Source organism: Natator depressus, chromosome 3 (assembly GCF_965152275.1).
Source record: "Natator depressus isolate rNatDep1 chromosome 3, rNatDep2.hap1, whole genome shotgun sequence".
NCBI classification, from domain to species: domain Eukaryota; kingdom Metazoa; phylum Chordata; order Testudines; family Cheloniidae; genus Natator; species Natator depressus.
Window position 1 is genome coordinate 113,060,665 of NC_134236.1, and position 27,908 is coordinate 113,088,572.

At 42.3% G+C, this 27,908-nt stretch overlaps 1 protein-coding gene across 1 annotated transcript in view; it reads left to right on the forward strand.

Annotated features, from left to right (window-relative positions):
• The first annotated feature begins 10,124 nt into the window (after positions 1–10,124).
• Positions 10,125–27,908, forward strand: part of UST (uronyl 2-sulfotransferase) — a 279,848-nt gene continuing 262,064 nt past the window's right edge. The window contains exon 1 of the mRNA XM_074948584.1: positions 10,125–10,881. Within this exon, the coding sequence (XP_074804685.1) occupies positions 10,626–10,881 (256 nt within the window). The 5' untranslated portion in view covers positions 10,125–10,625. The remainder of the gene's footprint in view (positions 10,882–27,908) is intronic.

The window sequence follows — 27,908 nt, forward strand, 5'->3', positions numbered from 1 at the left end:
GAGAGGTTTTCCGCGAGACCTCTCCGGGCTGCCGGTCTTCTACCAGGACCTCCTCTGGACCTGGAAACTGTTTTCAACGACCAGGTCCGTGGCAGCCACCATGGGAGCAGATCTCCTTGCGGAGCCCCTGCTACACAACCCCCAGCTCCATGTGCAGGTGGTGGAGTCCCGCTCGGTGCGCCAGAGTTTGGTCCTGGTGGAAGTCACGAGAGTCGGAGACCCCCTGGACTACAACCGGGGAGATTGGCTGGATCCCCTGATGCTCGCTCGGCGCATGAGGCTCTCCACACCTCGTACCCCCCCAGCGCATACTTCAGGACGTGAAGGCCGCCTTGACGCCCGCTGCTCGGGCTTATCTCAACCGAGCCCTGCGTGAGGGCGCACCCTGCCCACCCTTTACCCTAGGCCTGCCGGACCTTTCAGTTGGGCCCCTACCCCATAGATCCCAACAAACCCCTCAGCCTTTTACTGCGAGCCGGCTGCATGAACTGCAGCCGGTCAGCTTTCAAGTCGCGACACGGAAATATCTATACACACTCACGCTTCACACCCTTCACACCCACACCCTGGTGTCCTGCCCTGATACAAAGTGGCGGGACCTCCTGCCACCTTTGGAGTGTGAGCAACCCCGGTGGGCAGGCCTGTATTCCACCTTGGTCCCGAGGCCCGTCGGGGACATTAGTTGGTGGCTCCTTCATGGAGCTGTGAGCATGGGCGTGTTTCTGACACGGTTCACCCCCATCCCGGATACTTGCCCTTTTTGCAACGTGAGGGAAACCCTGGCGCACATATATTTAGAGTGTGCCAGGCTGCAGCCCCTTTTCCAGCTCCTCACGAATATTTTATTACGCTTTTGGCTACACTTTTCCCCTCACCTTTTTATCTACACACTCCCCATCCGTGGCCCCACAAAATCGTGAGATCTCCTGGTTAACCTCCTCCTAGCCCTAGCTAAAACAACCATTTATAAAACCAGAGAGGGGAGGTTGGCTAATGAAGCGTCCTGCGATTGTAGGGCCGTTTTCCGATCCTCAGTACATTCACGTATCCGGGCGGAGTTCCTCTGGGCGGCGTCCACCGACTCCCTTGATGTCTTCGAGGAGCGGTGGGCGCTGTCCGAGGTTCTCTGCTCGGTGACTCCATCCGGTTCCCTCCGTCTGACCCTTTGATTGAGGAGAAGAGAGAGAGACCCCAGCCCCACGTTGCCGCTGTGGATACCATCATCATTGTCACCTAGGAGGGGTCCTATCACACGTGGTGTACGTCCCCCCCACCCCTAAACCGCCCACCCCGCAGCCGTGCCCATCTTGTTGGGCACTCTCAGGAGAGGAATAATCGGTGACACTGGGCGTGGCACTAGGTAACTCGAGGGGGTGGAAGACCATGAGTGTTGAGGAAGCCCCCCCGCTCTAGGCCACCAGGTAACTCAGGAGGGTGGAAGACTACGAGTGTCGAGGAAGCCCCCCGCTCTGGGCCCAGGCTAGCCTGAACACTTCTCCCTCCTGAAGGCTGCTGTGTTATACCTTGCGTTTGCTTTTGTTTTGTTGCATAGTTTTGCTTTATCCTTTTTGGTGATTCCTTGTAAGTGTTACACAAATAAAATTCTTTTCTGCTTCAAAAAAAAAAACAAAAAAACCCTCTCCTGCTGCTGCTGCCCTCTGGCCATGCTGTATCACAGTGCCTAATAGGATTTCCAAAAGAACTTGAGCAACTTAGGCACCTAACTGCTATTGATTTTAATTGGAGTTAGGAGCCTAACTCACTTAGGCTCCCAGTGGAATTTTCCAAAGTGCCTATTTCTAGCATTAGGTACCTAAAGATCTCTGAAAATCTGGCTCATAAGTTACATGGTATTATTTCATTCCCTGTCCAGATGATTGCAGCTCATGGTACGTCTGCTGTATAAATTATCACACTTACACATTATTTTTTCTTGTAGTAGTCTCTAATACTCACTTAAAATGAGCTGTTCCTGCAAACAAACTCACTGACAAGAGTAGTATGGGAAAGTCAACACAAAGGAGGCATAAACAGTCAAATCAAATGGAGTGGGATTTTTGGGGTGAATATTCATGGGAGGGGGAAAAGTAATTTGTCTCCCCTCCAGATACCACATGTTTATATGGATGTTTCTCTCTCTCTTTTTTTATTGAAGTGAAACATTCTGAGCCAGGTAAACTTAACTATTGCTCTCACTGCCACAAAAGCTACAATTTAGGAAGGTATTTTTACCCTTACTACTCATGTAAAATCAATCTGTATTTTTCATAACTATGCTAATAAGAAAACATTCATTTGTTTAAGATGACCATTTATTAGGAGTCCACTCATCAAGACTGTTCCTACAGTCTTCTTGTACTTTCACCTCTTCAGCACTTGTGAATTGTATGCTCAACTCTAACTCAAGAAAATTAAAAACAGAAAAGTGTATTGTACTCCCCACTGTCTTGCATTCCCTACAGAGCAGTGGTGTTACCTGCATCATACCAAGGTTGGGATTTCCAGTGGGTAGCTCACTGTTGGCAATCATAATGCCAAGGACTAATATAAATAAATCATTTTTGATAAATCTTACTACTCTCTGGTGATGTTGATATAATGGGTTTGACATTAAAAATAGCATTTTAATTCTCAATAGTAGTGTATGACACCAACCAGCCTTCTGTCTGACACAAATGCTGTAGATTCTGTCACTCACTTCCTTTTCTGAACTCTTCACTGCTACATTCTTCTCAGTGACAAATTCCTGAACTATCCACTAAAAATTAAAACAAGGGAGCATGGTAGAGGTGGGATTCAGATTAAAGCAGAGGATGCAACATGCACTTTTTAATTTAAATTAAGCTCAGAAGCTATGGAGCAACTTTATTTGATGTCCAGCAAATTGTTGACTTACTGAATTGTGCAAAGCAGTTTTTGCAAAGTGTAGTCTGCACTGTTCTGACTAATATTGGGCTATCCTGAGCACATGCGTTGTTCCGAAGGAAGTACAATGAGAGGCCCAATGCTATAAACCCTCACTGATGCTTCTACGTGGAAGCTAAAGTATTTGGGCTAAATACTATTGTTACACCAGTAAACCCCCTGACATCAATAAAGTTGCATGAATGAAACAGAGCAAACTCCATCCCTTTGCGTGCAATGATAAACAGTCTAGATGGGAGGGCATAAGAAACACAAACAAACTGATGAATTAGACTAAAGATATCACTGTTTTTTTTGTTTTTTTTTGCCAAACTAAAATGCAACTTGACACCCAAAAGAAGCATAGAATGCTTGGAATGTCCAATCACTGCTGGATATGGGGATCCAACTCCATTTAGCAGGAAAAATGTATCTAAAAGTTGATGCTAAAGAAGATCCACTACCTATGACATGTCTTAATAGTCTCTTTGAAAGCTCCAAGTAGCACTTAAAATACACATAGTGGATTTCTGATCTCAAAGTGACTATCCTTCAACAAAAAAACTTCGAAAACAGACTCCAACGAGAGACTGCTGAATTGGAATTAATTTGCAAATTGGATACAATTAACTTAGGCTTGAATAGAGACTGGGAATGGTTGAGTCATTATAAAAAGTAACCTATTTCCCCTTGTTTATTATTCCCCCCCCCCCCCCCACTGTTCCTCAGACGTTCTTGTTAAACCCTGGATTTGTGCTGGAAATGGCCCACCTTGATTATCATACACATTGTAAGGAGAATGATCACTTTAGATAAGCTATTACCAGCAGGAGAGTAGGGTTGTGGGAGAGAAAACCTTTTGTAGTGATAAACACCCATTTTTTCATGGTTTGTGTGTATAAAAACATCTTTTGTATTTTCCACAGTATGCTTCCGACGAAGTGAGCTGTAGCTCACGAAAGCTTATGCTCAAATAAATTGGTTAGTCTCTAAGGTGCCACAAGTCCTCCTTTTCTTTTTGCGAATACAGACTAACACGGCTGTTACTCTGAAACCTGACATAGTGGATTATCACTATGACTGTCTGGACCTTGACTCCATTCTAAAAGTAGTTGCAACAAAGAATAATGATACACAAAGGAATTCTCACGTGTTTGTTTTTTCTCTCGGATGTCAGCTCACAGACCCCAAACGGGGAATCTTTGCTTCACAAAACTTGATATTGTCAATGAGAATTTCCTCAGTAAAGTCATGGAGTTAGTTACAATTATGAGGAGAAACCCTATGTTATCGATAAAGAAAAAATTTACAGTATAGGGTACAAAAATCAGCCAAAAAAATGCAATCAATAATACAGAGCACAATGATGCGAACAGTTGAAACTGCCTCTTTATAATCTTTCTGCTGCCTGTATGGTTTTGTTATCTATACATGCTGAACATAACCTCGAAAAAGAGACATAAAGAGGAGATCTCCTTAACATTAGAAATGGGAACTAGGAATTCACACTACTCTCACACTTCCCCCTACCTATATTGCAAATCCATGAATGTCATGATCTTTTCATCATACCCAGCCATACTGCATAGTCTCTGAGCTACTGCATCCATGCACACTCACTCCATAAAGATAAAGCCCCATACAGCACGCACCATCAGAGATATACTATAAACACTGCAGGTCAGCTTGATGGGCATCACACAGTTTATAAAATACTTTGCAAACATTCTAAATGTCTCAGATTCATCTATAGATTCACAGTGTTTATAGGCACACAATGCAGATTTATAGCTATCAACTGGAACATAAGATCAGAAAACATTTTTATTATGATGCTCAGGCTACACCAGTAAATGGCTCCAATTTTTAAAAGTGACCACTGATGTTTAGTGTCACCATGTCTGGCTGTTCATCTTGAAGCACCGTTGGCCTGAATTTCAGTGGTGCTGGGCACTTGTGGCCCCATTTACTTCAGCTGGAGATGTGGGTGCTCAACACTCTGGAAAAATGGGATCCAGTTGTCTAAAATTGGACACCAAAAACTTGAGGCACCTAACATCCTTTGAAAAGTAGGGCTCAAACATTCAGAGTATTATAGGAGCTGCTGGTGTCACCTGTAGTTAAGGTTACCCAACACTTCCCATCATAAGGCCCTGTTTTCACTTGATTATAACTTAGCCAAAATTTAACAGTTTGGCTGAAGTTTTCCATGCTGGGGCTGGGTGTCTGCCTAAGGCTAAATGTATTTAGAAAACTTCAGCAAAAATGGTCCAGCTATTTCTGAGAAAGAGATTAGGTAAAAATACATTGTTTTGCCCAGGTTAAAAAAAATCTCAGAGCTGTTTCATTAAGAAGCTCTAGTGTTGTCATGTGTTGGTGCAGGGAATAATATTTTGGCAGGGGTGTCATCTGGTGTTAGGAATGTGCCTCTTGCCTTTTCTGTGGAAAAACTGCCTAATTGGGCCAAGTCATAAATCTTTCCAAAAGCCCTGATTGCACATGGACAGCAGAGACTTCTGAGAGTCTGACAGCTAAATTCTTCAAAGATTCTTTCTGCACCGAGTAAGCTCCAGGCCAGGGAGACTGTCTCTTCTAGTGCTGTTGGTGCACTACCTGCTGGAGCACAGGCAACATAGAGGAGGATGCAGCCTAAGTGAAATGCCTAGGGGACAAGAGCTGAATCCGGGAGCAGGAGAGTAGGAAGTAGAGCAGAAAAAAGAGCCTGGGTTACAGATAGTGTTGCCAACTTTCTACTCGCACAAAACTGAACATCCTTGCCCCACCCCTCCTCCGAGGCCCTGTCCCCACTTATTCCATTCTTCCTCCCTCTGTTGCTCACTCTCCCCGCCCTCACTCACTCGCTCATTTTCACTGGGCTGGCTCAGGGAGGTGTGGGAAGGGGTGAGGGCTCTGGCTGGGGGTGTGGGGTGGGGCCAGAAATGAGGAGTTCAGGGTGCGGGAGTGGGTTCCAGGCTGAGGCAGTGAGGGCTTTGGCTGGGGGGTGTGGGCTCTGGGGTGGGGCAAGGGATGAGAGGTTTGGGGTGCAGGCGGGGCTCTGGGCTGGTGGGGGTGGAGCTGAGGGGTTTGGAATATGGAAGGAGGCTCTGGGCTGAGGCAGGGGGTTGGGATGTGGGAGTGGGTACTGGCTCTGGGGTGCGGGTTCTGGGGTTGGGCCAGAAATGAGGGGTTCAGGCTGGGGCAGGAGGGGTGGGGGATGTGAGGGCTCCAGCTGGGGGTGCAGGCTCTGGTGTGGGGCCAGAGATGAGGGATTTGGAGTGCAGGAGGGGACTCTGGGCTGGGACTGAGGGGTTTGGAGAGCGGGAGGGGGATTGGGGCAGGGGTTTGGATGCAAGAGGGGGTGAAGGCTCTGGCTGGGGGTGCGGGCTCCGCGGTGGGGCTGGGGATGAAGGGTCTGGGGTGCAGGAGGGTGCTCAGGGCTGGGATCAAGGGGTTTAGAGGACGAGAGGGGGATCAGGCCTTGGGCAGGGGGTTGGGGCATGGGAGGAGGTCAAGGGTGCAGGCTCCAGGTGGCGCTTATCTCAAGCAGTTCCCAGAAGCAGCGGCATGTCCCCCCTCTGGCTCATACGCAGAGGTACGGCCAGGCGGCTCTGTGTGCCGCTCCATCCGCAGGCTCCCATCCGCAGGCTCCATCCTGCAGCTCCCATTGGCAGCGGTTCATTAGGGCAGGGGCAGCGTGTGGAGCCCCTGGCTGCCGGTACGGGTAGGAGCCGGAGGGGAGACATACCGCTACTTCTGGGAATCACAGGGAGCCACGGCAGGTAGGAAGCCCACTTTAGCTCCGCTGCGCCACCAACCAGACTTTTAACGGCCTGTTCAGTGGTGCTGACTGGAGCCACCAGGGTCCCTTTTCGACCGGGCGTTCCAGTTGAAAACCAAATACCTGGGAACCCTAGTTACAGACTAGGGCTATGTTTACACTAGCACTTTTGTCAGTAAAACTTTTGTTGGTCGGGGTGAAAAAAACATCCCCCTGACAGACATAAGTTTCACTGACAGAAGTGCTGGTGTGGACAGCACTATGTTGGAAATGCTCCTCTGCCAACATAGCTACCGCGTCTCATTGGGGTGGTTTAATTACGCTGATGGGAACGCTCTCTCCAATCAGCATAGAGCAGCTACAAGAGAGTCCTTACAGTGGTGCAGCTGCAGTGGTACAGCTGCGCCACTGTAAGATCTGTAGTGTAGACATAGCTTAGGTCTAGGAGCTGGGGTTTGGGAGTAGAGGGAAAAAAGACAGTACTGTGATGGGGAAGGCTGGAGAGGACAGAAGGGGTCCTGGGTCTGTGACCACTAGAGTACACTCCCTCCAGATGAGATGGAACCTAAGATTTTGGAATCTCACTTTTCTTCTTCTGTTAGCAAATATTTGTGAAACCCACTGGCAAAGTGTCCCGTCCTCCTCTAGCACTGGTCCACAGGGAGAATGACAACCTACTACTCCTATCTACTACGTTAGCTCAGATGGCAGAAATCTATGGAATGGATCTAAAGGCTACAACCTTACTGATGACACATGGCTGTCAATATGGTTCTATATGATTTTTTAAAAATCTAGTACATTACATTAAAAAATAAACACTATGTTAGAAGAATGTCAAGATTGCAAAGCCAAACACTCAAAAGTTAGGAAATGCCAGAATTAAGGTTGCCTGTGCAACCTTAGTTTGACTTCTTGTGAATATGCATTATGACAGAGTCTTTTTAATTATGTGATCACATGCTGGTTTTTAAAAGTTTGCATATGAAAGAATTCATTTTAGTTAATGTATACATCTACAAATATTTGTTTTTATGTTTCATTAATGGATTTATATCTCTTTTGTCTGTCCAGGGAATATTTACCTGTTGCTTTTTAGGATTTAGGAAAGAACTTCCTCATCCATAGAGTAGTCCCACTTAAATCTCTTCCCTGAGATAAGTCTGTATTTTCACATTTTTCAAGAGCTTTTTCTAGAGATCAAAGACTTTCTTTGCATCTAGAAAAATAAAGATTTATTTGTTCACCTTACAGATGTTGTCTTGTCATTATCTTCTCAAAGCACGCTTTCTCTCACTTTTTTAATGTAAATGCATATCAGTTTCTCATTTGTAATACAAAATATCACTCTAAATTTACTTTCTATTCATCTTAAACCCACATTGTACATATTTCAGTAGTAAAAAAGATAAAACACACTTTTATGAGCTAAAGGTGGTAAAAAGTAGGAAGTTGTAAAAACATAACAATACTAAAATCAGGTTTGACTGATAATTTATTAGATTATTTAAAAAAGTAAACAATGTCTTTAACATAAAATGAAGGTTGTAACGATATCATATTTAAATCAAGCAACATTTCTGTTTAAGATAAATTGCTAAGCCAAAAAGGGGATTGCCCTTCACTATCTTGATGTATCAGCACTAGCTCATTGTGGTAACTTTGCCTTGCCGTTTTAAAAAAAACTATTATTTTTGTATTTTTTTCTTTCATAAGAAATATAGATGCTTGTTTCTTTCTCTTTGCTGCATGTTCTGTGTAAAATCTTTGGAGAACCTGAACATTTACATAACATGAGTCTGTAACTTAAACTGAGATTTTCCTATTCACACTATCTACTTTATATCCTGCAAATAATTAAGCATGTGATTAATTTTGCTCAAGTAAGTAATCCCATCACCTGTTATGTGTTTGCAGGATCAGGCTCTGTGGTCTTGTCTGCACTAGCAAAATTAGTTCCTATATTTAAGCAGCTACCAGGAACAGTACTGAGCCAATCGTACAGATGAGGCTCAAGTGTTTTTACAAGGTTTTCACCATAGGTGGCAAAAACATCTGAGCCTTGTCTACACAGCAGTACTGGCAGTTCCAAGCATTCAAAAATCATGACTCAGCCTCCTCCAAAAATCATGAGAGGCTCAAATAATAATAATAATATTGGGATTATTTGTTTTGTTTTCCGATTGTTGGGTTACATTTTCCCCCTTTTTTCTTTTTCCAAAATGATGGCTAGAAACTTGCTTTTTTAAAAAAACCTGAAAACGGAGATTCTCATGTAATTCCATAGTTCCAGATGCTGAGGCTTCAATTAATCATGACCTTGCAACTTTGTATTAGTACTTACATCTTTGCTACCACTAGTGCAGCTTTAACATGGGTGACAGCTGCTATAAATGGGACACTAATCATTCTAATGTAGACAAGGCCAAAGCTTGTCTACACTAGAAAGTAGTACCGCTTTAACTACGTCATTGGTAAAAAGGTACTTTATACTGGTATAGCTATTCCTGTACAGCAAAGAGACAAACTATAAATTGCCTTTGCACTAATATAACTACATCAGTTAAAAAAAAATCACATCCCTAACCAAAATAGTTTGACTGTAAGACTTTTCAGTGTTCACCAGGCCTAAAAATCAGCTTATTCCCCTCAAGTGGGAAGTGGGACTGCTGCAGCATTGTGTGCTAGTCTTAATCAGGCCCTCTGATGATCTTGCCAAAGGGCTCCTGCAGAGAGTGAAGTGAGGTCTAGATATGCCACCCATGTCAAACAAGGAGATGATGGTGATCATAAAGGAGCAGAAAAAGAAAAACACAATTGTTGTTGATTCTGCTTCCCATTTTACCTTTAATGAAATCCAAAGCACAAAAGATTTCAGATGTTAGAAATTTGGAATTAAAGTACTAACTCTGGCCCTGCTGAAGATGTCCCAGGGGAGAGTCGGAGTGGGGAAGCACAGGACATTGGAAAAGGTGGGGCCATCCAGTGCAGTTGTTCTCAAACTTTTGTACTGGTGACCCCTTTCACATAGCAAGCATCTGAGCGTGAACCCTGTTATAAATTAAAATACCTTTTTATATATTTGACTCCATTATAAATGCTGGAGGCAAAGGGGTTTGGGGTAGAGGCTGACAGCTCCTGATCCCCCATGCAATAACCTCAGGACCCCCTGCGGGGTCCCGAACCCCTGATCTAGTGCTACCTTGGAGGCAAGGCAGAGAGAGCAAGGAAGTCGGGTTGCAAACTGGGACGGTAAGGGGGGTTTGGGAGGCAGTGGGGCTTAGGACAAGCTGAGGATGTGAAGGGCAGGGGAATCAGTTTTGGAGGGAGCAGGAGGTTGCAGAAGGCAGCTGGTTGGTTGGGGAACAGGGGCTTAGAGGCGGCGGTGGCAGGGCCCCTAGTGAAGGGAGCTTCATTGCCGCTGTATTGCCCTGGCCTTACTCCACCCCTGAGCGCAATCCAGCGAGCGGGAGTGAGCGGCAGAGCCCCCAGGGGTCGCTGGTGTGGAAACAGCAGGCCCCCGGCGCGGCTCGGGGAGGAGCGAGCGCCGCGCAGCAGAAGGTGGCTGGCGAGCAGCGGGCTCGGGGGCGCAGACAACTTCGCGGCGAGTTGGAGCCGGCAGCCCGCGGTGCCTGGGCTGTAACCTGACACCGGGGAGAGAGCGCGAGAGCGCGGCGGCGGCGGAGCGGAGGAGGAGAGAAGCCCCCGGGAGCCAGGGAGTGGGATGGTGACCTCCCCCGCCGCCGCCTCCGCCTAGCCGGACTCGGCGGCGGCGCCCGGGACTCGCGCTCCCAGCCGGGCTCGGGGCAGCCGGCCATGGGGAGGGGGCAGCTCGCCTGAGCTCCCTCTAACTTTCCCCCCGGGCGGAGCGGGGCAGGCGGATGGAGGATGCGCTGTCCCCGGCGGGCTGTGTGACCCGGGGGCGGCGGCGGCGGCGGGGACGATGAAGAAGCAGCCGCAGCAGCACAGCAGCAGGGGCTGCCAGGAGCCCCGGCCCCATGTGGCCCCTTCAGCTGGAGGGGGCCCCGGGCAGGGGGGTGCCTGGAGGAGGAGGCGGCCCCTCTCGCTGCTGCCTTTCCTCTCGCTCCGAGACTACGGCTTCTGCATGGCCGCCCTGCTGCTCTTCTGCCTGGGCTCCCTCTTCTTTCAGCTCAACGGGGGACCCCCGCACTTTCTGCTGGACCTGAGGCACTATCTAGGTAAGGGCGGCGGGCTGGGGGGGGGGGGATGCCGCGTGGGGAGCTCCCTCCGCAGGGCTGGGGCGCTCGCATGCCTGGCCGGCTCAGCCCCACTCCAGTCACCGTGGGGACTTGTTGCAGCTCCTGCTGCCTTGACGTGCATCTCCTGCGTGGCGGCGGCAGGGGAGGATGGATGCCCTGGCGATCAGCCGGCCTGCTAAGCATCGCGGGGCACGGCGGAGCCCCGTGCATGCGTGTGCACGGAGAGCCAGGCTGAGCAAGGAGCAAGTGGCCCAGCGCACATGCTGTGCCAGTTTCCCCACCCAAAATGCTTCGTCGCTCGCCAGAGCCCCACGGGATCCGAAATTGGCCCCAGCTGGAAAATCTAGCGGCGTTCAGTGTGGTGCAGAGCTGCGATGCTGATCCAGGCCTGGCTAGCTTAATTCTCTAGTCCTTGAATAACCAGGCCTGCAAAGGTATTTTTCACTTTTGTTCAACTTTTTAACAAGAGAGGTTCCTTTCTCGAGAGTGTCTTGACCCTGGATTTCCTTAGGTTCAAGGACTGCACAGTCCTCTGTACCTTCCTAATCCATATTCCTAATAGTGTTCATTCAGGCTGAATGTTTCTCGCAAAGAATGTGAACCTCTCTCAACTATGTGGCTAGGGGAAGCACAGGGGGTGAGGCTAAGCCTCTGGCTTCCTGAGTTGGAAAGAGGTGATTCCCTAGAAAAATAGTGTATTTCAGACTTTTGGGTTAATGAGTGGAAGCAAAAGAAGTTTTGTGAAGAATTTGGGAAGTAAATCTGCAGGATCTTATATTCTGAGTTTGTGTAAGAAGCCGTGATGTATTGGTGTAGTCCCCAAATGAGAAGCTCAGTTTACACACAACTATGCTATTGGTGAGGAGGGAAAAACGTGCAGTGCTTTTTGTAAATACCTATGAGTATGTGTTTAAAAAGCAGGGTGTAGGGAAAAGGATGATCAGAATGAACGTGCTGAGAAAATAGAGCTTTGGCAAAAGGTAGAGGACAGTGCACTGGAGACTGTTTCTAAAATTTGAAACTAAATTAAGGCCTTTGATGGTCTTTTATCTTGCCTTTTAAAACTGTATGGAGAAAGGGCTTATAAATCTACATCTCCACTACTAATTTAGATTAGAACTTGGAATTGCAAGTGAAAACTATAGTTATTGCCCTCAGGATATAAAATGTGGAAGTTCAGGCGTAACAAGTCATATATTTTCATATCTCTAGTACAGAAATACTAGGAGTTAAGTTTTACATTATAGAGGAGACAGGAATGAACAGGTATCTGAATAAATTTAATATTCTGTTAATTCATGATGGAATAGATTTCTGTTTCTGAAGTTTGAGTGAGATTTTAGGTTCAAAGCTTCTTTTATCCTTGATTGTAATGTTCCTTAGTAGTTTGGCCATTAAATTTACCCAGCTTATTTAAGCATTTTAGGAATTTGCAGATCTTTGTCTAAAACATTTTGTGAAGAATGAAGTATAAAAAATACGTTAATAATTTTTACCATAGGTGTTTCTCTTGTTAATGTGTTGCTGATTTGATCTTTGTCCCTTATTAAAGACATCAGGAATAATTCAAATAAGCTGAGCATTGTAGAAGGAGCCATTGGTTTCCCCCAAGAGAACCATATTCACTTTAAAACTAAAATACAAGAGTTGATGAGAAAGCTAACACGTATTTTGAGAAGAAATTAAAACAGAAATGATCTGACTAAAACTGAAAAGTTTTCAGGTCCACATTTTAACATCACTAAGGCTTTGATTGTGCGGGTAGGCATGCAAACAATTTCATGTGGTCTTGGTGATGTCAGTGGGACTACTCACATGCAAGATCAAGATAAAGGGACACAATCAATTTTCAGATCTGAAAATGTTGTACCAATCATTATTACAGGAAACAACTAAAGCTACGAGAACAGAAAAGGAATAGAGGACAAACATGGGTTTCTCTAGGTTTTGTATTTGTTTACTTGGTGCTTTTGACAATGTTTTGCGTAGTAAGTGTTGTTGCTTTGTTGATCGGTGGCACTACTCTGGGGCGAGCTCATGGGCAGCCTTTTCCTCAGGCTCTGCAAATATGTTTGTGAGCAATACAGCCTACCAGAATTGAAACTGAAAGTGAGACTGAAGAGGCAGCTGGCAGGTGTGTATTCCAAGAAATGGGAAGGTAGAGGCTGGGGATGGGCCTGATTTGTTTGGTCTTAGGCCTGACCAAATGATTTTTTTTTTTTACATGTCAAGATGTGCTATTTATTTGCCTATTTAAAAATATTAAGTTTGCCAGTGGCCATTAAACTTTTTTATGGACAAAATTTCCTGCCATTTTTGGCCATACACTTTCCATTTCCTTATTGAACAGTATGCAGAGGGAAGAAAATATGTTTGAAAAAAAGCTGTGATGCCTTCCTGAGAGAGAAAGTGTCTATATGTGGTAGTTCCTCTTTGCATAGCTATCTTTCCTCTTATTTGCAAGGCTATGTGGAAAAAAATGGGCAGAGTATGGTGGATGTGGAGCTGTGCTAAACACTGTGGTTCCTCCCATGTCAACCGTATACTTGGATCAACTCAAAAGGGAAAACTGTGGAAAGGTAACATTAACTCCTGTTTTACATTCTAGGCCTGATTCTCCATAGTATGATTCCAGTTTTATGTCAGTGTGACTCCACTGGGATAAAACTCAAGTAAAAAAACAGTGAATCACAACTTGTGACTTGACTTTACGGCTTCAGTGCAGCTGTGGGACAGTGTAGTTGCTGTTTCTGCCACGTTGCCATAGACAAGGAGAGGACTTAAATTTTGAGAGCATCAACTGGAGTTCCTTAATGTGAGTGACTAGGATCCCCTGGCGGTGGGGAGATTAGATCTCCTAAATCCTGGTTAGTCCTATGAAGTTTGGGGAAAATGCAGAGGCTTTTTTCCCTTGTAGCTGCAGTATTTTTGTGTTACATTATTCCCCTTTGCATGCGTTTGCGTCTAGAATGTTCACATTGCCTACGGAATGTTCATATAGTGTGTGAAATATCATATCTACCTTAGCTGTTTTGAGTGGTTGTTATTGCCATAGGATTAACTGTTCAGTGGTCAATATGAAATTAGTACTATTGTCAGATTTTTATCATGTTACTGAAACTGCTACCTCTGTTGGCACTAATTGGCATTCTTGTTGGAAGTCTCAAGGGAGAGACCAAGGATCTGATTGCATATGGAGGCTGCCTGTTCTGTGAACCTCTTGTGGCTGGTTAAATAGAGCACTTCAGTGTCCAGGATGGCCAGTCTAGCTCCTTTTATACAAGCACTAAATTCTCTCTTGCTCACACTTTTTGTTCCACCATAAATTTAAAATAGCCACTATTATTGTTGGGCCTGCTAAAACTTGGTTTTATTGCTGTCCCCAGCCTTTCCGTTTCCAAAACAGCAGTCTAATATTTGTAGAGCCATGCTGATAGTCTTTGATGCTATTTTAGCATGAGGTGTACTCGGTAAATTTAAAATTGTTAAAATAAGAACACTTGGGGGGGAAAAAACCTGTCTTTTGCCAAATGGAAAAGAACATAGCTCTTCTTTTATCATCAACTATGTCTGTCTTCTCTAAAAGCAAACAGATGGTGGAGAAGAAAATTTCTAATTAAAAATTCTTGACAATGTCTTTTAATTTTACTTTTTGTACTTTACTGAAAGCATTTAATATGTTTTAATTAGGGCTGTTGATTAATCGCAGTTAATTCATGTGATTCACTTAAAAAATGAATCGCGATTAAGAAATGAATCACAATCAATCGCAGTTTTAATCGCACTGTTAAACAATGGAATACCAATTGAAATGTATTAAATATTTTTGGATTTTTTTTTACATTTTCAAATATATTGATTTCATTACAACAGAGACTATGAAGTATACAGAGCTCACTTTATATTATTTTTATTACAAATATTTGCACTGTAAAAATGATAAATGAAAGAAATATTTTTTCAATTCATTTTGTACAATACCATAATGCAACCTCTTTATCGTGAAAGTGCAACTCACAAATGTAACAAAATAAATCTACATAACTGCACTCAAAAACAAAACAATATAAAACTTAGAGTCTACAAGTCCACTCAGTCCTACTTCTTGTTCTGCCAATTACTAAGACGGACAAGTTTGTTTACCTTTATGGGAGATAATGCTGCCGGCTTCTTGTTTACAATGTCACCTGAAAGCGAGAACAGGTGTTTGCATGGCACATTTGTAGCCGGCATTGCAACATATTTACATGCCAGATATGCTAAACATTCATATTCCCCTTCATGCTTCGGCCACCATTCCAGAGGACATACTTCCATGCTGATGGCACTCGTTAAAAAAATAATGCGTTAATTAAATTTGTGACTAAACTCCTTGGGGGAGAATAGTATGTTTCCTGCTCTATTTTACCTGCATTCTGCCATATATTTCATGTTCTAGTAACCAGTCTCGGATGATGACCCACATGTTGTTCATTTTAAGAACGCTTTCACTTCAGATTTGACAAAATGCAAAGAAGGTACCAATGTGAGTTTTCTAAAGATAGCTACATCACTTGATGCAAGGTTTAAGAATCAGAAGTGCCTTCCAAAATCAGAGAGGATGCGGTGTGGAGCATGCTTTCAGAAATCTTAAAAGAGCTACACTCCTATGTGGAGACCTCAGAACCCGAACCACCAAAAAAGAAAATCAGCCTTCTGTTTGTGGCATCTGACTCAGATAATGAAAATGAACATGCGTCGAGTCTTCACTGCTTTGGATTGTTATCGAGCAGAACATGGACGCATGTCCGCTGGAATGGTGGTTGAAGCATGAAAGGGAATACGAATGTTTATCATATCTGGCACATAAATACCTTGCAATGCCGACTACAAAAGTGCCATATGAACACCTGTTCTCACTTTCAGGTGACATTGTAAACAAGAAGAGGGCAGCCTTATCTCCAGCAAATGTAAACAATTTTGTCTGACTGACTGACTAAACAAGAAGTAGGACTGAGTGGACTTGTAGGCTCAAAAGTTTTACATTGTTTTATTTTTAAATGCAGTTATTTTTATACATAATTCTACATTTGTAAGTTACATTTTCATGATAAAGAGATTGCACTACAGTACTTATATTAGGTGAATTGAAAAATACTATTGCTTTTGTTTTTTATAGCACAAATATTTGTAATCAAAAATAAATGTACAGTGCTCACTTTATACTTTGTGTTCTGTGTTGTAATTGAAATCAATATATTTGAAAATGTAGAAAACATCAAAAAAATGTAAATGGTATTCTATTATTTAACAGCGTGATTAAGCACGCGATTAATCATAAGTTTAAGCGTGAGATTAATCACGTTTGATTTTTTTAAGCGCTTGACAGCCCTAGTTTTAATAATGTCTCTGTAATAATGACAGTCTGTACTATACCTGCCCGTCAGCCTTCCTAGTTTTAAAAAAAGTTTTCCCTTTTGTATGTCTTTCACATACTGTAAGGGGAAAGAAAAACAATCTAGTAAAACAGTAAAAGTGACTATACACAAAGTGCTATGAAATGCACAAAATACACAAAGTAGAGGAAAAATATTTTCTCCAACTTTTTCAATCTTTTCAGTTTCTGTGACAATATTACATGTTGTTTATTACAATGGAAAGTGTGCAATTTTCAGTCTGAAAATTGATTTTGAGTTGGCGTGTTCCTTTAAGACCCTAACAATAAAAGTCCCATCAATTCTTCATAATAGACGTTAATGGTGGGCGTGGGGGGAAGAGACATATTTCTCATCCCTGTATAAAAATCTGATGAAATGTATTTTCTGTTATGGTCATCTATTTGTTAGAGAAGGGAAAAAAGTATTATTTTATTTTTTTAAGGGACAGTGTCAGAACTGGTGTGGCAAAAATGTAACCCACCAGTTGTGTTTTGGATCATGTCATAAGTGTATGCCTCATTATTGTCCAGAACTTTCAACCTTCCAAGGCCCAAATGTGGGAAAGAGACCTCACATGAGGGGGACAAACTAACTGGTCTGACAGTTACCTTTAAGGAGCTATCTGTATAATAAATGTATGTGCTTATTTATCTGCTCTGTTCTTACATTGAAGCAGAACAATGATACATAATAGAATCTCATTTTTCAAAGTGCTTTTTTTAAACAAAAATTGAATACAGCAGTGAGAATATTTTAGTTACATATGAAATATGCTTTTGTGTAACTCTCACACTACTGATTGTAAATATAGCTGTGTGTGTGTGTTTGGTTTGTGTGTTTTAATTGAACCAACTTTGTAGAAATGTTGATTTTTTACTAAGTAGTTAACAAGACAATCTGAACAGATTGAATTAAAACTTTGCTGTGTTCTTTTCAATTTCAGGAACTTTCTTTACTCTCAAAATGGATGATTTTTTTTGGTGGCTTTGAAATGCTTTGATTTTTAAATTGATTTTAAGGATTTATTACAATCCATAGATGTAATTGCTGTCTTTGTAGAATCTGAAAATCTAAAAATTTTGGCATAAAGCCTTGAAAAAAATGTGATCGATAGTCAAAAATCTGTACCTGATATTTTTCTACTCTCTGCTTCCTTGGGCATTGTTTTGTACTGAGAACATGAAGGTATTTTGTTTAACTAGAATGTGTCTGAAGTTTAATTCATTTTACCAACCTCTCAAAATTAAGATGAGTTTTAAGGAAAAAAACAAACGTACCTCATCTCAAATAGCTTCTTTTTTAAGGCTGTGTAGGAATGTTGTTTTCCATACATTACTTGCTCATCGTTCACAAATTGTCCACTTGTAAAAATAAAGCTTAAAATGAAGGTTTAGAATATGATACATTTACAACTTTAGATTCGGCATTTGCAAATAGAAAATAGGAATAAGTACAGTGTCCTTATTTGTTTCATGAGTGACTTCAATTTTTGTGGAGAGTACTAGCTTTTAGATAGTAACTTAACTGTTACCATGGTTATACAGTTATAACAATAATAACTTGGGGTCATGAGTGTATTTTGATGGCATTCTAAAATAGCATTTTCCATTTGGAGTATTGAATGGTGTTTGTTTGGAGATATACTGGGACAGCACTACCCATGAACAGGTGTTGAGGTAAGTATGCAGCTGTGTATACTTCTCCACATTTCCTATCAATGACCTTAACTGTGATCTTGAAAGGATTTATTCTTCTCCGCATGAAATACAGTGTAACTTTCATCCTTTCCAGGATTCTACTCAGTGTGACTTCTGTCATTAGTATCAGATTATATAATAGGGAGTGATATATATGATAGGAAAGGATGGATGGCCGAATGGTTAGGACACTAGCCTGGGACTTGGCAGATTTCCTGTTTGGCCACAGACTTCTTGTGTGACCTTGGGCAAGTTGTTTGTTCTCTCTGTCTCAATTCCCCATCTATAAAATGAGCATAGAAGCAGTTTGCTGCTTTGCAGAAGTGTTTTGAAGATAAATACATACAAGATTCTGAGGTGCTCAGGTTCTACAGCCCTGGGGGCCATATAAGTATTTAAGATACATCAGTATTTGTAGTATGGGCCATAGTCACCTCAGGATTCTGGTTCTACCCAAAACAGATGGTGGTGGTACTTCAGATAAGGCACAGGTTGTGTTTTAAGATGGGACTTGGAGATAACTGATTTTGTGTTAATTTATCTAAGTATTTACCCTTCTTTTTAAAGCTGTCATAGTAAACTTTCAACAATCACTTTTAGCAAATTTACTAAATCAAGTATTTGATATAAATAACCTTTGAAATCCAATCGTGGGGCTTTAATTTGTTCTCTGATATGGACCTATGCAAGCGGAGTGGTATTTTATGTATCTGAGGGCATAACTATGTCACTTACCTTCTGTTCCTGTTGGTGCTTTTTAGACTTCCCTTGCAAATTGAGTAATACAATAAAAAAACACCTCAGTTCATTGTGTTGCTCTAAGCCTCTCTTCCTCCATGAATAAATGGCAGGCACTCTAATAGTAGCTGAAGAATACGCAAGCCAAAATAAAGCAAGAAAGTGTCAGGGGAAAAGTGCTTCTGGATTAATGGACTGACTTTCATATTCCCTTCTGAATTCATGTTGGTTTGGGTTTTTTTGTCTTTACTTATGGTGTCAGAAAGAACGATGTACATTTAAAACTGCCAGAGAGGGAAACGGTATAAGTACAAAGGCTTCAGTGCATGATGCTCTGTGGGGAAATAAAGTCTGCTTGATATGTTGAATCATAGCATGTGATAAGTGATAACCCTTTTGGTTTTCCTACTTCACTGACTCCTGAGATTGGTCAAAGTCAGTTTACTTTGAAGTTTTTGAATGAAACTGGGCACTTAATTAATTTCAGAATCTGCATATGAATGTATGGTGGGAGAAATCAGTGGTCATAATTTGTTTCATTGCATAAGAAATTACACTTTTTTATATAAAATCTATATATATAACAAAAGGACGATTCAGTCCAGGAGGATTTGGTGTTCTTGGAATTTTGGGGGATGGGTGAACTAGGTCAACAAAATAAGAGCTAATTTTTAGAAAAACTGGAAGTATACCATGACTGACATTTGAACCACCCACCCCAATATTAATTTTTCACTCATTTTACATTTTTCTTTTTTGTATACTTCTGTGTTTCCTGACTCCAGTTGGGACCAGAAGTTGAAATGCTTCAGATGAGAGGGTATTATAAAATAATAAATATTAATAAAAAAAAGAGACTGTCCTGACCAGTGTTTCTAGTTTGACGAAGCACAGGAAGTACTGGAAATCACATGAGTGCTTGTTGCAAGATCTTCACCTCCATTTTTCAGGCCCAACGGGGTTGGATACTTACTATAAAATATTTAGAACATAGGCGCCGAGTCCATGGGTGCTCCAGGGCTGGAGTACCCACAGTGTAAAAAAAAAAAAAAAAAAAAAAAAAAAATAGTGAGCACCCACCAGCCCCAGCTGTTTTTTGGCTCTGGGAGGGTGGAGCACATCAAGATGGCAGAGTGGGGTAGGAAGTGGCTGAGTGAGGGGGCAAAGTTGGGGTGGGAAGAGGTCGAGCAAGAGTGAGACCTTGGAAGATGGGAGGCAGAATGAGGCTGGGGTCTCAGGGGAGGGGGCAGAACAGGGGGGAATAGGCAGGGCAGGGCCTTGGGGGAAGGTGCGGCGTGGGGCTGGTGTGTTGGGGTGGAGCACCCACAGAGAAAACTAAAAGTCAGTGCTTCTGATCTATAACCTTGGGTTTTTATCTAAACTTTCATCCACTGCTAGTGTTTATACACTGTCAACTGGAAAAGGAGTACTTGTGGCACCTTAGAGACTAACCAATTTATTTGAGCATAAGCTTTCGCTCAAATAAATTGGTTAGTCTCTAAGGTGCTACAAGTACTCCTTTTCTTTTTGCGAATACAGACTAACACGGCTGTTACTCTGAAAACTGTCAGCTGTGTTATTGTGACCCATGAGTGGCTGTTCTACATACAAAGATAAGTCTACTACTGTTGACAGCTGGGGGAGATTACTCCTTTAGCTTAGGTGGAAGAAGCTTGTGCTTTTAGTGACAAGTCCTAGGTTCAAATCTCTTGATAACCCACTGCCCACTTTTATTGCTCCATCATTCCTTGGGGCGGGGGCCGGGGGGGGATAAAGAAAGCTGAGTTACACAAAGTCTCTTAAGTAGAGCCAACAGAGTTAAAAACTACACTACATACACACAAATCAGTGTATGCAGGCATACATAAGAAAATGAACTCTAAAACTTTTATTCTGGACTGAAACCATTTTAGATGTTTACAACCAGTGCTAGCCTGATTCCCATTGCTCAAGCATTATAAAAATGTACTTGTCTATTTTTTTCCCCACTTCATATTATTTCGCTCTTTGAGAAGAGTAAAAGAAAGCCACAGCTATTTTCTTTTCTGCAACTGAACTCTTATTTTTGATCGCCATTCTGCAATTAAGTTATTGCTGCTGTCTGATTTAATAATAATAATTAATAGAGATTGGTTTTGTTGATGGTGAAGTTTTGTAAGTGCAGTAATCTTCACCAAGTGGTGCTACAATGTGTTTGGACTATATAATCAGAAGGCATATTCTACTCTACTCTCTGTTCCCTTGTGTCTCATGAGCTGTGCAGCCATGGCACCCAGTTGCACCTGGGGTGAGCCTTCCTCTCCTCCACCGTGAGCTGGAGGTTGCATTGAATCTGTAATAATTCTGTGACAGCATTGAGAACTCCTTGTGGGTTTGAAGGGAGATGAGACTGTGAATGTTGCATCCTCAGAACTCTGCCTATTATCCTTGCCTAGGTGTGGATGGAACATGCTGAGCCACAAAGAAAGGCTTCTTCAGAGTCAGGGGGGGTGAAACTGTCTTGGCTCAACCTACATTCTTCTCCTCCCTGCTCTCCCCCCCCCCCCCAAAAAAAAATATGGGAGCGAAGAAATGAGTTCTCTGTTCCATTTTTCTGTCTGTGGCCAAAAGTAACAGGATGATTTGTTTTTGTTTTAGGCAGTTCTGTGGAACACTTTCCATAGTATCTGGGCATCTATGAAAAAATTAGCAGACACCCACTAACTAGAGGCCTGGGCTTACCCATGAGGGGTCTATACAAAAGATGGTGCAGGTAGGAGGGCCACCTGTGAGGTCCAAGTGCAACAACTGCAGTTCCTCAGCTGTTCCTCATAATTCTAGCTTTCCTAAGTGGTTGCAGAATGATACTGACATATGACATATGCCAATTTCATTGCTGCCTACAATGGTTGTGAGTATCAAACTAGTCATTCTTCTATCAATTTCATTCTGTGGCTGTTTAGAATGTATTGACAACTTTTTAATCTTTTTTAGGTACTTCTATGGCTCCCATTATTGTAGTATCTGATGGCCTCACAAACTTTCATGGGTTTATGCTCACAATACCAGGTAGGGAAGTGCTGTTATTTCCATCTTACAGATGGGGAACTGAGGCACAGAGAGCCTAAGTGACTTGCTCAAAGTCACGCAGGAAGTCTGTGGCAGGACAGGGAAACTGATGCTAACTATCCTCCTCTCCTGTGCCTCTGCTGATTGGCAACACGTTGCCCTGGGCATTATGACATCAACGACCAGACAAGACAATAGAAATCGGTATTGCATGGGGTATTCTTTTCTTGCCAAAATATCAGTTGTGTGCATGAAAGAATGTGAATGGACAAGTTAGTGAAACCACAGCATAGAGTATCTACCTTATACATTTTAGATAATACTAAAACTGTTGCTATGCATCTCCTTTTCCTATAAAAATCAGAGATAGAAGAGAGATATTAGGTCATCAAATCCATCCCTCAGGCAGTACAAGATTTTCTCTGCAGGATATTTTTCTACTGCTTTGTCCAGTCTTGTTTTAAGTGAGCCAAGCATTGGAGCTTCAGCCTACTACTCTTGGGGGTATGTCCCACAATCTGGTAAATCTAGTTTTTACTAAGCCTGTTTTGGGTCTTTATTTGTTCTCATTACTTCTAGTTACCGTATAACCTTTTCATGCCATCACGCCATCCTTTGTCTCCAAAAGTTTTATGGACATAAAGATGATTATATCTCTAGTTTAGTAAACAAATCATATATAGTCTAACTCTGAAATTACTAAACTTGATTATTCCAGGCCCCACATTAACTCAGTCCCATTTGTCCACATCTTTCTAGTACAGTGGTGTCCAAAACGGAATGTGATATTCCATGTGTAATCTCATAAAAAAATAATACAGACAAGAATCATCACCTTCCTAGCTCAATGATAGGATGCCTGTATATGCAGCTCAAAAATCATACTGGACTTTTTTCTTGCCATACAAAATTTCAAAGACATGTTTAATTTGCTACATACTCTCTCCTCACGTCTTAGTCAATGATTTCCAAGTTTCTTCCTTTCATCAATTCAACCTGGAATTCAGGTTATTTTTCCTGTAGATATTTCAGACCAGTGGGGTAAGAGACTCAGAGACATAGGAAGAGCTAGTGAGGAAATGGGAGCTGCTCTCAGAAACTGGAGCCTCCAATAAGACCAGAAGTACAAGCCACCAATAGTAGAGTAACATCAAGAGGTATATGTGGATGGGCGAACAAGGTGGCTGGGCAACAGGAAACCAGTGAAGCATGTGCAAAGGGAGACTCGTATGCAGGGGAGCAGAGAGAGAACAGCTGGAAGAAGAAGAATGAAATAAGAGCAAATGATGACAGCATGATACTTTTTTCTAAAAAGAACAAAAACACCTACTGCATTAAAAAACCACATAAAATACAATTAACATTTGCCTAATGTTGATTTTCAGGCAATACCATAGGTTGTTGTTTTTTTATTTCTTTTGATATAGATTTTTTTTTAAAATGTTCGTATACACAAGTTCTGAGCACCTTCCCTGCCTCTTGCTACTACATAAACAAAGCGATAAAAATAATACAAAGCAATTACTGTAATTGTCATAGATTTTATGCAGATGAGAGGAGAAGTGGCCAGAGAGAGAATCTCTCTACCATATTTAAAAACCTTCATTTTAGGTCTATTAGCTTTTAGAAAAAAGGTGTTGAAATTGACAAGAAACCAACACTTATGGTATAAGCATACAAATGAAAAGTCAATGATCTTTTAATTGGGGGGGAAAAAAGGTAAAAAGAAAAAAGAGGGAGACTGGAAAACACTGCTGGTTCTACTTTGTATGTAAAATCCAGGGTAGCATTAGTGAATGTTAAAGGAAGCGATAAAACAAGCACGTTCAAGATAGATTTTAAGCCTGAGACTTAAATTTTGAACTGAAGCAACAACCCATGTATTAAACTCTTGTAAGAAACCCAGAGAGAGAGAGAGTGTGCACAGTGTATTCCAAAGTAACCAATTGTTCTGATTATTTGGCCAGCAATAACAGAGAAACCCACCCATAAATTTGGCATGACAAGTTATTTTACTATAAAATATATTCAACAGAACATCAAGACGGCAACACCAGTATTCCAAGACACATTGCCTGCCCACGTAGAGGTTCCTGCCATGATATGGAACGCCTAACAACCCACCTAAACACACTTCATTTACATTTATGCTGGACTCAGAAAGCCAATACTAGGCTCTTAGCTTTATGTAGCTCTGAAAAATGTATGGTATATAAACTACGTAGCTTTGGACCATCTGTGCAATAGTGAAACAAGTGAACATGAGAACAGATGCATCATTTCTTCCAGATATAATGGAAACTTCCAGCATTTAACTACAAAACAGAAAAAATGTCAGTCTAAATCAGTGGTGGGCAACCTGTGGGCCGCACGCAGCCTGTCCGGGTAATCCACTGGTGGGCTGAGAGACAGTTTTTTTTTTACACTGACCATCCTCAGGCACCACCCGCAGCCCTCAGTGGCTGCGGTTCGCCGTGCCTGGCCAATGGGAGCCGCAAGAAGCGGCAGCCAGCATGTCCCTGCGGCCCACGCCGCTTCCCACAGCTCCCATGGGCCTGGAATGGCAAACCACGGCCACTGGGACCTGCGGGTGGCTATGCCTGAAGACGGTCAATGTAAACAAAACTGTTGTGGCCCGCCAGCGGATTACCCCAGCGGGCCGCAGGTTGCCCACCACTGACTAAAATCAAGGGGAAGTTGCACTTTATGCAAACCCTTTGATTTCAGAGTGGTCCTAATGCACCACTTTAACAGTGTGACAGAACCCAGGTATTTTCAGAGCCACTTTCTGGGTGAAGTGAGCTGATTGTAGTATGTGGGAGGGAGATTATTTTGGGGCTGGGAGTGTTAGTAGGTCTGTTCTTTTCAGCCCCCAGCTGAAAAAAATCAAAATAAATGATATGCACATTCAGTATCTTTTATCCAAAATTCTCAAAGTCATTTGAAACAACTAAACCTCATAGCATTCCGTTAGACAAATAGGAATTACTATTCACGTCTCACATATGAAGAGAAGTTTTTCAGTGAGACCGAGGTAGAAGTGGGAACAGAAGGTGTAGGTTGTGCCTCTATCCCTTTCTCTAAGCACTAGACTGCACACGACATTGCTAATACTCATTATTTGATTTTCTTTTCTGACTAAAACTAATCATTTGATGTAAATTTTTCCAGAATGATTGTCTGATGAGTCAATTGAATCCAAACATTCAGCTACTTTATCTTTGAATGAAAAACTTGTTTTCTTAATGTTATGGAGTTTTCTCCTCTAATTTTTTAAATCTGATATTTTTCTAAACAAGCAGTGAGTCAGACTTTGGCACAGTTCTAGGATTCTTTATAGCTAGGCATTCTCCTTTTTTCTAAAGTACATTATGTGGAACCAGCTGATGGTTTCAGTGTTTTTCCATAGATTTTTTTTTTAATGTGACTATTAGAAGCTATGGGATTAGATGATTTGTGGGATTATGAATGGTATGTGGTGTCTTTTACCTCCTGGCCACCAGTTCAAGTACAGCTGACGCTGACAGAGACAGAAAGTTGTTACTGTCTAAAGGCTGTTCCGGGGCTTCTGTGGAATGAGTTGATGTCAGTTCAGTGTTCACGTCACAACTCCCACTATCACCACCACAAGCACTAACCCGTTGTTGGTCTCATTAACAGAGCCAGGGACATGGGGAATGAATTGTTTGTTTTTTCTCTAGATGTTCAGCTAGGTCATGGTTGAGACACAGCTGGGGAAGAGTAGGGGAAGCACGTATTGGATTTGTTTGTGCTGTCCTTGTTATGCATGTAGAGGATTTTGTTGTAGAGCTGTCAATCCAGCATCTTTTATCAGGAACAAATTGCTTAAAAATGGTGGCTATGCAGTACTTGAAAATCCTACTAGGTGTTGTAGAGGAGGTGCAGACTTTTAGCAAGGCAGCTACTTTTGCAAAGTAACTGCTGAGTGGGATGCCTGCCAGACTGCCCGGCTTCTGGTCCTTCATCTCAATCGTATTTAGTTCTCAAAGAGCAGTGTTCATTCAAAATTCTTTAAGTGCTTTACAAAGGAAGATTAATATTATCCCCCTTTTATAGACAGGAAAAGAGGCAACATGACTTGCCATATAGCCAATCAAGGAAGTCTGGGCAGGACCAAGGGTAGCACCCAGGTTTGCTAAGTCCATGTTCATTGCCTTATCCACTGGGCAATAGCGCTTCTGTCATTATTGCTCAGAAGAGCTAGTAATAAATAATGACAGACTTCGTAGTGAATTTAGTGTTCATGAAAGGGAGGAACACATGGCACTGTCTTGTGCCCAGTGCAGGCAGTTGCTGTTCAAGTTTCTCAGCATAGCTGAGTAGCTTGAATGAACAGAAAGTGGTCAAATCTAGCTTCAAAATTTACAAGGATTTTTGTTTTTCTTAAATCTGGCATTACTGATACAACCTTGCCTCTCCTCACCTATCTTTACTGTCTTTATCTGATCATTCTACTCTGAAGATGTGTGGAGAGGGGCTTGACCGGAAAACATGTACAGTATGCATGCTAGAACACTGTTGTTGAGAATGAAAAGGTCTTGCTTATCCACGAATAGTAATCTCTAAGGATCTTTATCCAGGTTGCTCATATTGGCATGGCCAGGCTCCTCAATGCCATGCATCAGGTTCAGGATAAGATACTGAACCGGGAGTGGGGGAGAGAAGGTAATTGTTGGGAGTATTTTTTTTTTTTTTTAAAAAGTGGGGTGGGAGAACTGTGGACAGACCTGTTAAATTTTCCAGAGCTTAAACTGTAAAAACATATCTTTTAGGGTTCTTCACTTAGAAATGTGTAAAGGAGGGAACAGAGAAGCAGTAATTTAGGTTCATATGCTCCTTTAACTTGCATGGTATTGAGGGGAACACCTGGCAAGTTAGGGTGGTCTGTCTTGGAAAGGAGCCTTTTCTCGTGGAGGAGAAGATAGTTGGCAAGTTGTACCATTCTCTACCACTCTAAAACTGCCTCCAGTTCGTCTGCATGATTTGTGCATTAGACCCTCTACGCTAAAAAAAAAAAAAAAAGGATGCATGTGGCATGGTAAGGTGTGGGAACAGCTGCCTATGTAACATGCTCACTCTGAAAGCTGTATAGCTGGCTTCAAAATAATACCCTTTTAAATTATTACTGCTTTTGCGAACCAGTAACTTAAAGCATAGGAGCTAGTTGTGCTGCTGATGCTAGGGAGGGAAGGACTGGGAAGTGCATAGAAGCAAAGAAGATACCCCCGTTTGTCTAGACAGCCCAATGGTTTTTAATTCTGTCTTCTCAAGCCTATACATAGTGTGCCTCAAATTTTTATGCTCAGTTTGTAGAGCATAAGACCGTTCTTAATTGCAACAAGTGCTACAGAGATATTCATGTAAATTTTGCCCTTTTCTTGGGCCAGTTGGCTCTTTATATCTGGAGAAGATTCCTCAACTCTAACGTAGGTACCTACACTCTTTCTGAAGTGTGAATAAACAGAGGTATTTGGTTTCTAGTACTAACAGATCGTTATCAGGTCACAAACAAAAATAAACAGAAACTTTAAAGTGACTTGATAGTATGGTTAATGTTTTTTTTTTTCTTAAATACGTTTGTGTTTTTGGCGCAGCTGGATGTACAGAGTTTTCTGTTTTCATATTAAATTATTCTGGATCCTAATTCAAGCCTGAAGTTTTGGTCCTGTAAGAAAGAGATGTGGTGGTCTGACCATTCCTCTGTAGATGATGGTTTACATCACACACAAAACGCAGCATGGTTCAGGTTTGCTAATTAAGTTCCAATTTAAAACCGGCAAGTTTAGCAATTCAGTTGAAATTTGGCTCTGGCTCAACAGTATTTCCTCATTAGTATACTGTAAATACATTAAAAGCAGGGTTTTTGCTCTCCTCATCGTCCTCACCGCTAACTTCAATTTATGTACTTATTTTAAAAACAGTGTTAAACCCTTATTCTGGTACCTTCCCTTTGGCCAAGTTCCTGGTCACCTATGTCTTTGGGGGGCAGGGAAGGATTACTGGACTCCAAAATCATGGACCTTTTCCCCCATTTGAAACTTCCCCCTCTGTGATGTCTCACACCCCGCTAGAAACATTAGTGTAT